We start from the raw sequence: 12,147 nt of genomic DNA, 5'->3' as shown, positions 1-12,147 counted from the left end.
GAAGCCAGTTAGAGTGTATAAAAGTCAAATTCAACGTGATGAGAGAATGCAACACAGGATAGTTCAAATGGTGGATAAACAACCTCGTCAACTTCAGAGGAGAACCCCACTTCTGACACAGAGACTGCAGTTTGCAAAAATGTACCTGAGTAAACCTCGATCCTTCTGGTAGAGCGTTTTGTGGACAGGTGAGACTAAGTTAGAGCTCTATAGCAAAGCACGTCATTCTACTGTTTACAGAAAACCTGTAGAGGGCCTACAAAGAGAAGAACACGGTACCTACAGTCAAACATGGTGGAGGTTCAAAGATGTTTTGGGGTTTTTTTGCTGCCTCTGGCACTGGGTGCATTGACTGTAGGCAAGGAATCATGAAATCTGGAGACTATCAAAAAAATTTTGGCCCTTTAATGTAGGACCTAGAAAGCTGGGCCTGTGTCAGAGGTCATGGGTGTTCCAGCAGGACAATGACCCCAAACATACCTCAAAAAGCACCCAGAAACGATCGGAGACAAAGCGCTCAAGTGGCCAACAATGAGTCCGGATCTAAATCCCATAGACCACCTATGGAGAGATCTGAAGGCACCCTTCAAATCTGAGAGACCTGGAGCAGTTTGCAAAACAAGAGTGGTCCAAAATTCAGTTTGAGGTGTAGGAAGTTTGTTGATGCTTATAGGAAGGCGACGGGTTTCAGTTATTTTTCTCCAAAGGGTGTGCAACCAAATATTAAGTTGAGGGTGCCAACAATTTTGTCAGACAAAATTCTTGTCTCCAACTTGTTTTTTTCTTCCGCTTTTTTGATTGTTCTTAAAGGAAATATACATGTACCAAAACATTTGTAATCTCAACACTTTTCTGGGAGAAATGGTGGATTTGGGGAAAGTTTCCAGGGGTGCTAATACTTTCGTCCATGACGTATTTCAGTCTGTGCCGTGGCTTCCACAGCGCACACACTCATTCTTTCTTTGACGTTAGTGGAGCAGTTGTGGTCGTGGCGAACCACCAAGGACAGAGAACAAGAGCATGTAATTATACGACACAGATGATCATGTCGTAATCCAGTCAGTGATCTGATTCATGATAAACATGGATTTGGTGTGTTTTAGTTACTGATTCTTCATCAACTTCCCATTTTTTTTCCATCTTCTGACCTGATTCTTTCTTTGAAAGTCATCACGATGTTTGTGGTCGGCCGTGTTCGTCCACATTTTCCCTCGTTTGGCTTGTGACCATCAGCAGGGTGCTCAGTGAATGAGCTTTTTTAATATTTAAAAAATGTACATGTCAGATTTCATCATCGGAGCAAGTCAACAAAGTCTGGTGAGCGAAACACTCCTGGTTTAAAGTCGCTGGAGAACGAACCAAGCGACGCCGCAGCCGCGACATGACGTGGCGAGACGTGTTGATTTCCTTTGCACGACTACATACAGTAATCTCCCCCAGACAACTCTTGACAAGAGGAGCCCTCCTTCACCCGCTCGTCGTCGTAGTTTACTTGCTTAGTTTGACTCAATTCCCGGAGGCTGCTGGGATCATGATTGTGTTATTTGATCGCAGAGACACTCAGTTGAGCCAAGACAATCGAATACTGAGTGTGACCTCAGGCTATAATACATTAAAAAAAAAAAGAATTTATTAAACTACTGTCTCTTTAATCAAAACAAAAACATTTCAGCCGCTGTGGTGTGATAATATAAATATTTTCACTTTGATTCACTGAGGCCTCGCTTTAACTGAGCTGCAGCAGACTCCCTGACTTGTCACAGCAGTGGAACTAATAGTGGAACTAATGCCATTACATAGTCATGTTACCTGATAGCTCTTTTCCATATAATGACTCAGCATGGGGCCCTTTAAAGCCCGCATGAAACAGGAAGTCGAGTTCTGTTTACTTCCTATTTTTTTACATCTTTCCCCCCCACCACTATTGCATTGTCCAGCCTCTCACTTCCGGTGAGCGAACATAACCTCTGACACCAGCGGTGGCCAGTCTGTCGGGGAAAAGGTGGTTTTCTTGTCGGGTTCGGCTCCTGGACATCAGAGGGGGAAAAGCAGCAAATATCTGTGTATAAATCTGATCCAGTTTCACCAGAATCACTGAATAAAGTTCTAAAGTTGTGCTTTTTGTACAGTAATCAGTGAGGCCCGGCTCATAGATGACTGCAGCAGCACTCACAATCACTCATAGACTGGATCTACAAACTCTTAAAATACCACGAAGAACACCCGAAAATACTGAAAACATGACTTTGTGTCAGTTTTTTCCACATACTGGAGGACAGACGGGACAGAAACTTTAAGGACTTTAATAAATATACGCGTTCTAATAAAAGATGTGATAATTTGGTGATTAATCTCGAGGTAACACAAAACAACTAAGTTAGTGAATGATTGCAGAGATTAAGAGCCGGTGATTTCATGGCGTCAATGCTTTCTCTGTCCAAGTGATCTAAGTGTGAGCATCAGGGAGGTTTGTTTGTTGTAATGACATTAATTATGAAATCTTAGACTCTTTATGATATTTTTGTAAGTAACAGTACTTGTCTCTTCTCTCTCCTTTCTCTCTGTGCAGCTGGGAGCAGAGAGTGTGCCTCATGGCCGAGTGTACTACGTCGACAACAACACCAAAACCACGACCGGTGGGAGAGACCACTGCCTCCAGGGTACGGCTGTTTACGCCTTAATATTCTGTTGTTGATGCAATGATGGTTGGACACACATCAGGGTTAGACGAGGTGAAGGGTAAGGTGGTGTCGTCCATCTCTGGGTTTGTACTCAGCTCAACAGCCACCGATCAAACGTGAAACTTTAGCTCAGTGGATCTAAAAGTTGTGACACTTACTAACCGGCAAATTCATGCGACGGGCGGCTGCTTTAAACAGCTGTTAGCTGTTTACGAAGAAAGTCTTATTTTTGTTTCGTGTGCCAAGATTTAAGTGGCGATGATTCAGAAGCTGAATCTGTTTGTGTTTGGAAAAAAAGAAACATCTGTCAGCCACTTCAGAAAAACAGATTTCTTTTTATATCCAGTACAGATGAGGAGACATATTTCCCTCCTGAGGCGAGCTTGTAATGTTTGGACTGTGTAAATTAAATCAAATTGAACCTGAGAGGAAAAAACAGCAGACAGTTCAACTTGAGCAACAGTCTGTCAGACACATAAATCCATTGACGGGTCAGCTCCAGACCAGACTTACAGTTTAAAGGATGGACACCGTATGTGTGACGTTACCCAAAGGTTCTAAAGAGCATGTTGGCAGTTCTGCCTCTTCCGCATCATCTGCACAAACAAGCCGTCTGTAACATGAACTCCGTTTTAATACGATTTGAGACTCATGATGAGCAGCAACCGCTTTTGAAGTTCGACAAATTATCGAGGAAACGGCGTCAGTTCAGGTCACAACAGTGATAATGGAAAATGTGGAATATAAACATTAATTCCCATATAACCTTTTTAAAGACACAGCCGGCAACTGGTGTGCTGAAGAGTTGCACGTGGCTCTGCGTTTAGAGCGAATCAGGCGTTGTGGTGAATCGCCGTGACGCTGCTGATAGTGCGTCTATTTGTCCTGAATGTAACCACTTTGAAGCAATCAAGAAATAACTTTTAATTTCTCTGATTAACCGGCTTTTATGTTGCCGGCGCTCCCTCACTCTCATTCGCAGTCTTTGTTGCTCAGCCAACTGCTCGCTCTCAAACCAAATTAAACAGCATAAATTTCAGGCTGACTGGTCTGATCGTCTGATTGGCGTCTGCAGCGCGACGTTGGAGTGTAGCGAGGCGACGAGAGTCCACGTTATCGGACAGAATAAAATGTAGAAATGTGTCCAGCTCACGCAGCTGACGGGCCAAGTCTTCTTGTTCCCTGTTTGTTTTTTCTCAGTCGTAACACTGTAATTGCTCCTCAGTCGGCCGGGTTTGATTTCAGTGCCGTCACAACGAGGACTCTCTCTCTCTCTCCTCTTTCTCTCCTCTCCTCTCTCCCTCCCCTCTCTCTTTTCTCTCTCTCTCTCCTCTCCTCTTTCTCTTTCTCTTTCTCTCTTTCTATTTCTCCCCCTCTCTCTTTTTGTATGCACATTACGACAGCAGAACACCGCTGCCAGAGTCCGTCCCTCTTTTCTTTTTTTTTTTTTTTTTCTTTTGAGAGAGAGAGAGAGAGAGAAGGGACCATAGAAACATTGCTACATGATGTGCTTTGGCTTATAGAGGCTACATTTAATCTCCACAGCTCCCCCAGGCTTTGGTATGGAGAGAGAGAGAGAGAGAGAGAGAGAGAGAGAGAGAGAGAGAGAGAGAGAGAGAGAGAGAGAGAGAGAGAGAGAGAAAGGGGGGGAGAAGTAACTGTGTCCTCGTTGTGACGGCACTGAAATCAAACCCGGCCGACTGAGGAGCAATTACAGTGTTACGACTGAGAAAAAACAAACAGGGAACAAGAAGACTTGGCCCGTCAGCTGCGTGAGCTGGACACATTTCTACATTTTATTATGTCCGATAACGTGGACTCTCGTCACCTCGCTACACTCGTATTTTGCCCAACGTCAGACGATCAAACCCGTCAAGCCTCCACAGTCAGCCTGAGATTTATGCTGTTTAATTTGGTTTGAGAGCGAGCAGTTGGTTGAGCAACAAAGACTGTGAATGAGAGTGAGGGAGCGCCGGGCAACAATAAAGCCGGTTAATCAGAGAAATTAAAAGTTATTTCCTGATTGCTTCAAAGTGGTTACATTCAGGACAAATAGACGCACTATCAGCAGCGTCACGGCGATTCACCACAACGCCTGATTCGCTCTAAACGCAGAGCCACGTGCAACTCTTCAGCACACCAGTTGCCGGCTGTGTCTTTAAAAAGAGTTATATGGGAATTAATGTTTATATTCCACATTTTCCATTATCACTGTGTGACCTGAACTGACGCCGTTTCCTCGATAATTTGTCGAACTTCAAAAGCGGTTACTGCTCATCATGAGTCTCAAATCATTAAAACGGAGTTCATGTTACAGACGGCTTTGTTTGTGCAGATGATGCGGAAGAGGCAGAACTGCCAACATGCTCTTCAGAAACCTTTGGGTAACGTCACACATACGGTGTCCATCCTTTAAACTGTAAGTCTGGTCTGGAGCTGACCCGTCAATGGATTTATGTGTCTGACAGACTGTTGCTCAAGTTGAACTGTCTGCTGTTTTTTCCTCTCAGGTTCAATTTGATTTAATTTACACAGTCCAAACATTACAAGCTCGCCTCAGGAGGGAAATATGTCTCATCATCTTGTACTGGATATAAAAAGAAAATCTGTTTTTCTGAAGTGGCTGACAGATGTTTCTTTTTTTCCAAACACAAACAGATTCAGCTTCTGAATCATCGCCGACTTAAATCTTGGCACACGAAACAAAATAATGACTTTCTGCAGTAACAGCTAACAGCTGTTTAAAGCAGCCGCCCGTCGCATGAATTTACTGGTTAGTAAGTGTCACAACTTTTAGATCCACTGAGCTGAAGTTTCACGTTTGATCGGTGGCTGTTGAGCTGAGTACAACACCAGAGATGGACGACACCACCTTCAGCCTTCACCTCGTCTAACCCTGATGTGTGTCCAACCATCATTGCATCAACACAGAATATTAGGAGCGTAAACAGCCGTACCCTGGAGGCAGTGGTCTCTCCCAGGTCGTGGTTTTGGTGTTGTGGTCGACGTAGTACACTCGGCCATGAGGCAACACTCTCTGCTCCCAGCTGCACAGAGAGAAAGAGAGAGAGAAGTACTGTTACTTACAAAAATATCATAAAGATTCTAAGATTTCATAATTAATGTAATTACAACAAACAAACCTCCCTGATTCTCAACCTAGATCACTTGGACAGAGAAAAGCATTGACGCCATGAACTCACCGGCTCTTAATCTCTGCAATCATTCACTAACTTAAGTTGTTTGGTGTTACCTCGAGATTCATCACCAAAATATATCACATCTTTTATTAGAACGCGTATATTTATTAAAGTCCTTAAAGTTTCAGTCCCATCTGTCCTCCAGTATCTGGACCAACACTGACACAAAGTCATGTTTTCAGTATTTTCGGGTGTTCTTCGTGGTATTTTAAGAGTTTGTAGATCCAGTCTATGAGTGATTGTGAGTGCTGCTGCAGTCATCTATGAGCCGGGCCTCACTGATTACTGTACAAAAAGCACAACTTTAGAACTTTATCCAGTGATTCTGGTGAAACTGGATCAGTATATTTGCTGCTTTTCCCCCTCTGATGTCCAGGAGCCGAACCCGACAAGAAAACCACCTCAGTAGGCTGCTGTATTCCCCGACAGACTGGCCACCGCTGGTTTCAGAGGTTATGTTCGCTCACCGGAAGGTAGAGGCTGACAATGCAATAGTGGTGGTGGGGGGGAAAAATGTAAAAAAATAGGAAGTAAACAGAACTCGACTTCCTGTTTCATGGGGGCTTTAAAGGGCCCCCATGCTGAGTCATTATATGGAAAAGAGCTATCAGAGTAACACGACTATGTAATGGCATTAGTTCCACTATTAGTTCCACTGCTGTGACAAGTCAGGGAGTCTGCTGCAGCTCAGTTAAAACGAGGCCTCAGTGAATCACAGTGAAAAGATATTATATTATCACACACAGCAGCTGAAATGTTTTTGTTTTGATTAAAGAGACAGTAGTTTAATAAATGTCTTTTTTTTAATGCATTATAGCCTGAGGTCAACTCAGTATTCGATTGTCTTGGCTCAACTGAGTGTCTCTGCGATCAAATAACACAATCATGATCCCAGCAGCCTCCGGGAATTGAGTCAAACTAAGCAAGTAAACTACGACGACGAGCGGGTGAAGGAGGGCTCCTCTTGTCAAGAGTTGTCTGAGGGGAGATTACTGTATGTAGTCGTGCAAAGGAAATTAACACGTCTCGCCACGTCATGTCGAGGCTGCGGCGTCGCTTTGGTTCGTTCTCCATGCGACTCTAAACCCGGGAGTGTTTCGCTCACCAGACTTTGTTGACTTGCTCCGATGATGAAATCTGACATGTACATTTTTTAAATATTAAAAAAGCTCATTTACTGAGCACCCTGCTGATGGTCACAGCCAAACGAGGGAAAATGTGGACGAACACGGCCGACCACAAACATCGATGATGACTTTCAAAAGAAAGAAATCAGGTCAGAAGACGGAAAAAATGGGAAGTTGATGAAGAATCCAGTAACTAAACACCAAATCCATGTTTTCATAATCAGACACTGAGGTGTTTCTGTTCATTGGAATACTAACACTGACCGCTGTGCTCATATAATCTCTTGTTTCAGTCTTGGTGGTTCGCCACGACCACAGACTGCCTCCACTAACGTCAAAAGAAATGATTAGTGTGTGCGCTGTGGAAGCCACGGCACAGACTGAAATACAGTCATGGACGAAAGTATTAGCACCCCTGGAAACCTTCCCGAAAATGCACCATTTCTCCCAGAAAAGTGTTGAGATTACAAATGTTTTGGTAGATGTATATTTCCTTTAAGAACAACTCAAAAAAGCGGAAGAAAAAAAACAAATTTGAGACAAGAATTTTGTCTGACAAAATTGTTGGCACCCTCAACTTAATATTTGGTTGCACACCCTCTGGAGAAAATAACTGAAACCCGTCGCTTCCTATAAGCATCAACAAACTTCCTACACCTCTCAACTAGAATTTTGGACCACTCTTGTTTTGCAAACTGCTCCAGGTCTCTCAGATTTGAAGGGTGCCTTCAGATCTCTCCATAGGTGGACTATGGGATTTAGATCCGGACTCATTGCTGGCCACTTGAGCGCTTTGTCTCCAATCGTTTCTGGTCGCTTTTTGAGGTATGTTTGGAGTCACTGTCCTGCTGGAACACCCATGACCTCTGACACAGATCCAGCTTTCTAGGTCCTACATTAAAGGGCCAAAATTTTTTTGATAGTCTCCAGATTTCATGATTCCTTGCATGCAGTCAATGCACCCAGTGCCAGAGGCAGCAAAACAACCCCAAAACATCTTTGAACCTCCACCATGTTTGACTGTAGGTACCGTGTTCTTTTCTTTGTAGGCCTCTACAGGTTTTCTGTAAACAGTAGAATGACGTGCTTTGCTATAGAGCTCTACCTCAGTCTCATCTGTCCACAAAACGTTCTCCCAGAAGGATCGAGGTTTACTCGGGTAAATTTTTGCAAACTGCAGTCTCTGTGTCAGAAGTGGGGTTCTCCTCGAAAGTTGACTGAGGTTGTTTATCCACCACTTGAACTATCCTGTGTTGCATTCTCTCATCAAACGTTGAGTCGACTTCTATACACTCTAACTGGCTTCAGGTTTTGTGTAAAATTATGTCAAATTTCTGCTTTTTTGAGTTTTTCCAATGCACTTAAAGGAAATATACGTGTGTATACCAAAACATTTGTAATCTCAACACTTTTCTGGGAGAAATGGTGCATTTTCCATGACTGTATCAGGTTTATTAATCTTCAAGAAAAAACAGTTACACGGTGCTGCTTCAGATTGTGTCATTTGCCTCTTTGCGCTCTTACCCTGCCGGAAGCGTGTCTGTAGCGGACTCTGTGGTGCTGTTGCTGGTCGGTTCGGTGCCGGCAGTGGCGTTGGGGACGGGCTCCGACGGCGCGGCCAGACCCAAGGCGTCCTGACCCGGAGACGGGCTGCCGCTGCTGCTGCTGGCGGCTGGAGATCGGCCAGACGGGGAGGACGGAGGAGGCGTGTGACGGGCAACTCCCCAACGACTGCTCTCCAGCCCGTTAGATGTCAACTCGACTTTATCTGAGGGAAGACGCAATGGACGAGAGAGATCCATGAGACAGTGACTGATTTGAGTTTGATCGTGAGGATTTTCACCCACCACAAAACATTTTATAGAGTTCATGTGAAAGACTGAATAAATTCAGATGCTTTGACCAATTAAAACCACATCAGTGGCAGATTATTCAGAACTTTAGTCAGTTGCAAATGTTAATAAGAAGTGTTGAAGACAACATAACAGAGACCAAGTCAAGAGCAGGACCTGGCTGTATCAAGACTGAGTCATGACCAAGACTAAGACCAGACAGTATGAAGCTAAAATTCACCAAGACAATTTGTATTAAAAGGTTAGCAGACGTTTCGTGTACCTGTGCTGCTTCCAGGACTGCCGTGACTCTTGGACGACCGGCGGCGACTGGACAAGCCCGGCCTGGGAATCTGCTCCTCATTCAGCTCCCCGTTAGTCAGAGAGCCTCCTCTGGAGGACCCTGGGGAGCCGCCCTGCGAACCCCCCACCGAGTGCCTGTTACTCCTGAGAAAGTGAAAGAAACATTTAACGTCTGCGCTCGCTGTAAGGAAACAAACTCGTTCTGCGACAGCCTTTCATGTCCGTTTCCTGCGGATCACGTCACAGTTTTGTTTTGACAACTTATAATTAGACCCATTGTTGTTGGGAACAGAGCTGGCACGAGCGCGTACACAAGGCATAAAACCAGCACACACACAGAGGTGTCAGTGTTGGCTACTTTTTCCTTTCTCCAAGCACCATCATATTTTCCTAACACTAAATATAACTTTTGCTTTTTCCGACAACAACTTTCACACAAAGAAAAAACAGCATTCCTCGGTTGCTCCTCGAAACCCGAGCCGAGTTTGGACGGCGATCCAAAGAAAAACCAGACTCAGGACTGATTGTTTATCCATCACAATAAGGAGACGAAGCGACAAAGGAAAGGAAGGAAGGACGTGACACTAAGATTAGATATATGTGTTTGTACTGCATATGACTGTGTGGGCATCGAGCTCCTCGTCATGGGAGAGCGAGATCACTTCTCCTGCGGCGTCTGTTCTTACACAACGCGATGGAGATGTTGACTGCTTCTCCATGACAGCGGCGGTTTGAGCTCTTGGCTGAACTTGCGTGTTATGCCCCCCTGCAATGTTTGGAGGGAAATACCATCTGACCCCATGCAAACCCCCCTCCGCCGCAAAAGGCTTTGAAATGAATGCAGTCTGCTCCGCTATTTATTATCCCACTACCATTCTCGCAGCATCTGAAACCACACTCGGTGGTGGTGGAGGTGGGGGTGACATGCTGGCACCGAGTGCTTCAGTCGAACCGGACTGGCAGAAGCCGCTTTCGCTTAATCCTCTTTTTTTTCCCTTCTCGCTCTTCCGTTTATTTTGATTACAATTATGTCTCCAGTTTATGATTTTCATATAAGTGCTTTGTAAACAGTGCTTCAGAAAAAGGTTACGCCAGTTTATTATTGAGCTATTATTCTTGATTATCATCGTACCACAGCCTGAAACCAGCAGCGAAGACTGCGCTGGCTTTTCTGCGACAGAAAAACATGAGCTTAAAAAAGGTTGAAGCCAAAGTTTTATGTCAGCTTCTGCCTCCTCTTATATACCCTGTCATGTTATTATGTTTCAATGCAGAAGCCTCATAAGCTTAAAGGCTGATTTACAGTTGTGTGTAGGCTTGGAACAGCAGCTGGTGGTGAGTTTCTATGCAACTGTGTACGTCAAACAAACAAACCCTCTCCTCTCTCTCTGTCTTTTCTTCTGTATTTCCAACACACACACACAAAATGCGATGCTACCAAGCGGACCAACCACAGTTATGATTGTCCTACCCGAGTGCCCACGCTAATCCTGCATAACTTTAAGCCTTAATATAATGTGAACAGGTGAGTTGTATATAAATTCACCCTCAGTACAGTTGTCATGAACGGGGAAATTAGCTACAGAGACCAAAACTGTTTTTTGTACCAGGCTGTAAACATGTTTATTTCTGCTGTGAAGTTTTTAACATGGGGACTTATGGAGCCAGCCTCAAGTGGACGTTAGAGGAACTGCAGTTCCAGGAACAGCATCACTTTAATGCCCTCTATATTCTCACATTGACGAACTGGTATGATGCATTTTACGTCAACCTGGTCTTGACTTTTGGTTTGGTTTGAATTTTCTGGGCGTTTAGCTTCATTAGAAACATCTGAAAAGGTGCCACGTAAAGAAACACGACATTCACCACCACAAAAATCCAGATAAAAACCAAAAACTGTGACTAAAACGTGCTCAGTGACAGAAAGCTGCTGGCATGAAGCACAAACTCTTTGTTGCCTTTGTAAGATGGAAACGGGGGGGAGGGGATGATGAGGTGTGATGCATATGTGGCTCTTAACAGGGTTATTATTTCTCAGACATGACCTACATGATGAGCCACTTTTCTGAAGTGTTGTTCCTCAGACCTATAATCAACCGACGTCTAAATATATACATTTTATCTGGCTGGGAGCGACTTGCTGCCCCAAGCGAAGGAGCTTAAGTATCTCGCAGTTTTGTTCATGAGTGATGGGAAAATGAAGCGTGAGATGGACCAGCTGGGTGGTGCGGCGAGCCTGAAGGTTCATCTATGTTCCCAACACTCATGGTCACAAGGTTTGGGTCGCGACCAAAAGAATGAGATCGCGGATACAAGAGGCCGAAATGAGAATCAGCCTTAGAGATAGAAAGAAGCCAAAGAAGCCAGCCAGGAGTTGGTTCGGGGGTCTTCCTTTGGAGGGCATGTCCATCTGGGAGGAGACCCCAGGGCAGAACCAGAACCTGCTGGTGGGACTACATAGCCTATCTAGCATGGGAACGCATGAGGATCCTCCAGGAGGAGCTGGAAGGAGAAGGACGTCTGACCCTGCTGCCCCCACGACCCGACCCCGGGTAAAGAGGAGGAAAATGGACGGACAGCGCTCAAAAGTTTGTTAATTATCTGATTGGACATTTGCAGATTTAAAAAAGTATATTGTGTCTGTTAAAAGACAAACAAATGTTGCACAAATCTAATCAGAAATGACGTGTCCTCATGTTGGAGGCCGAGCTCACTCCTTATTAGCCAGTTGAAATTAATGGATTCGTCCTTTCGTCCCTGTGAACGACCTTTCCGCACAGCATGTGCAGATCCACTTCCAATTTCTGTTTTATTCTTGCAGCATCACGGCGACTGTATCTGAATTTTAAACAGCGCTTAGAGGCTGCATGAGAGTGTGTGTGTGTGTGTCCTGACCTGACATGAGATGCAGCTGTATTTGGAGTCTCCTCGCTCTGTGTCCTCCTCAGGTTGGGTCTGTCGGACTGCAGTATCTCTGCAAAGACAGACAGAACATCATGGTTAA

The 12,147-nt window shown here is 44.6% G+C and overlaps 1 protein-coding gene across 5 annotated transcripts in view; it reads right to left on the bottom strand.

The window, feature by feature from the left end:
• The window catches only part of wwp2 (WW domain containing E3 ubiquitin protein ligase 2), a 59,869-nt gene that overhangs the window by 32,155 nt on the left and 15,567 nt on the right, over positions 1-12,147 (bottom strand). For all 5 annotated transcript variants that reach the window (XM_027272707.1, XM_027272708.1, XM_027272706.1 and 2 more), the window contains exons 6-9: positions 12,039-12,117; positions 9,124-9,287; positions 8,533-8,776; positions 5,639-5,728 (exon numbers count right to left, since the gene is read on the bottom strand). In XM_027272707.1, coding sequence (XP_027128508.1) covers positions 5,639-5,728; positions 8,533-8,776; positions 9,124-9,287; positions 12,039-12,117 — 577 coding nt within the window. The remainder of the gene's footprint in view (positions 1-5,638; positions 5,729-8,532; positions 8,777-9,123; positions 9,288-12,038; positions 12,118-12,147) is intronic.

This window comes from Larimichthys crocea, chromosome XXI (genome assembly GCF_000972845.2).
Source record: "Larimichthys crocea isolate SSNF chromosome XXI, L_crocea_2.0, whole genome shotgun sequence".
NCBI lineage: Eukaryota > Metazoa > Chordata > Actinopteri > Sciaenidae > Larimichthys > Larimichthys crocea.
The sequence above is the reverse complement of the archived record's forward strand: the minus strand, read 5'-3'. Positions and strand labels throughout refer to the sequence as shown.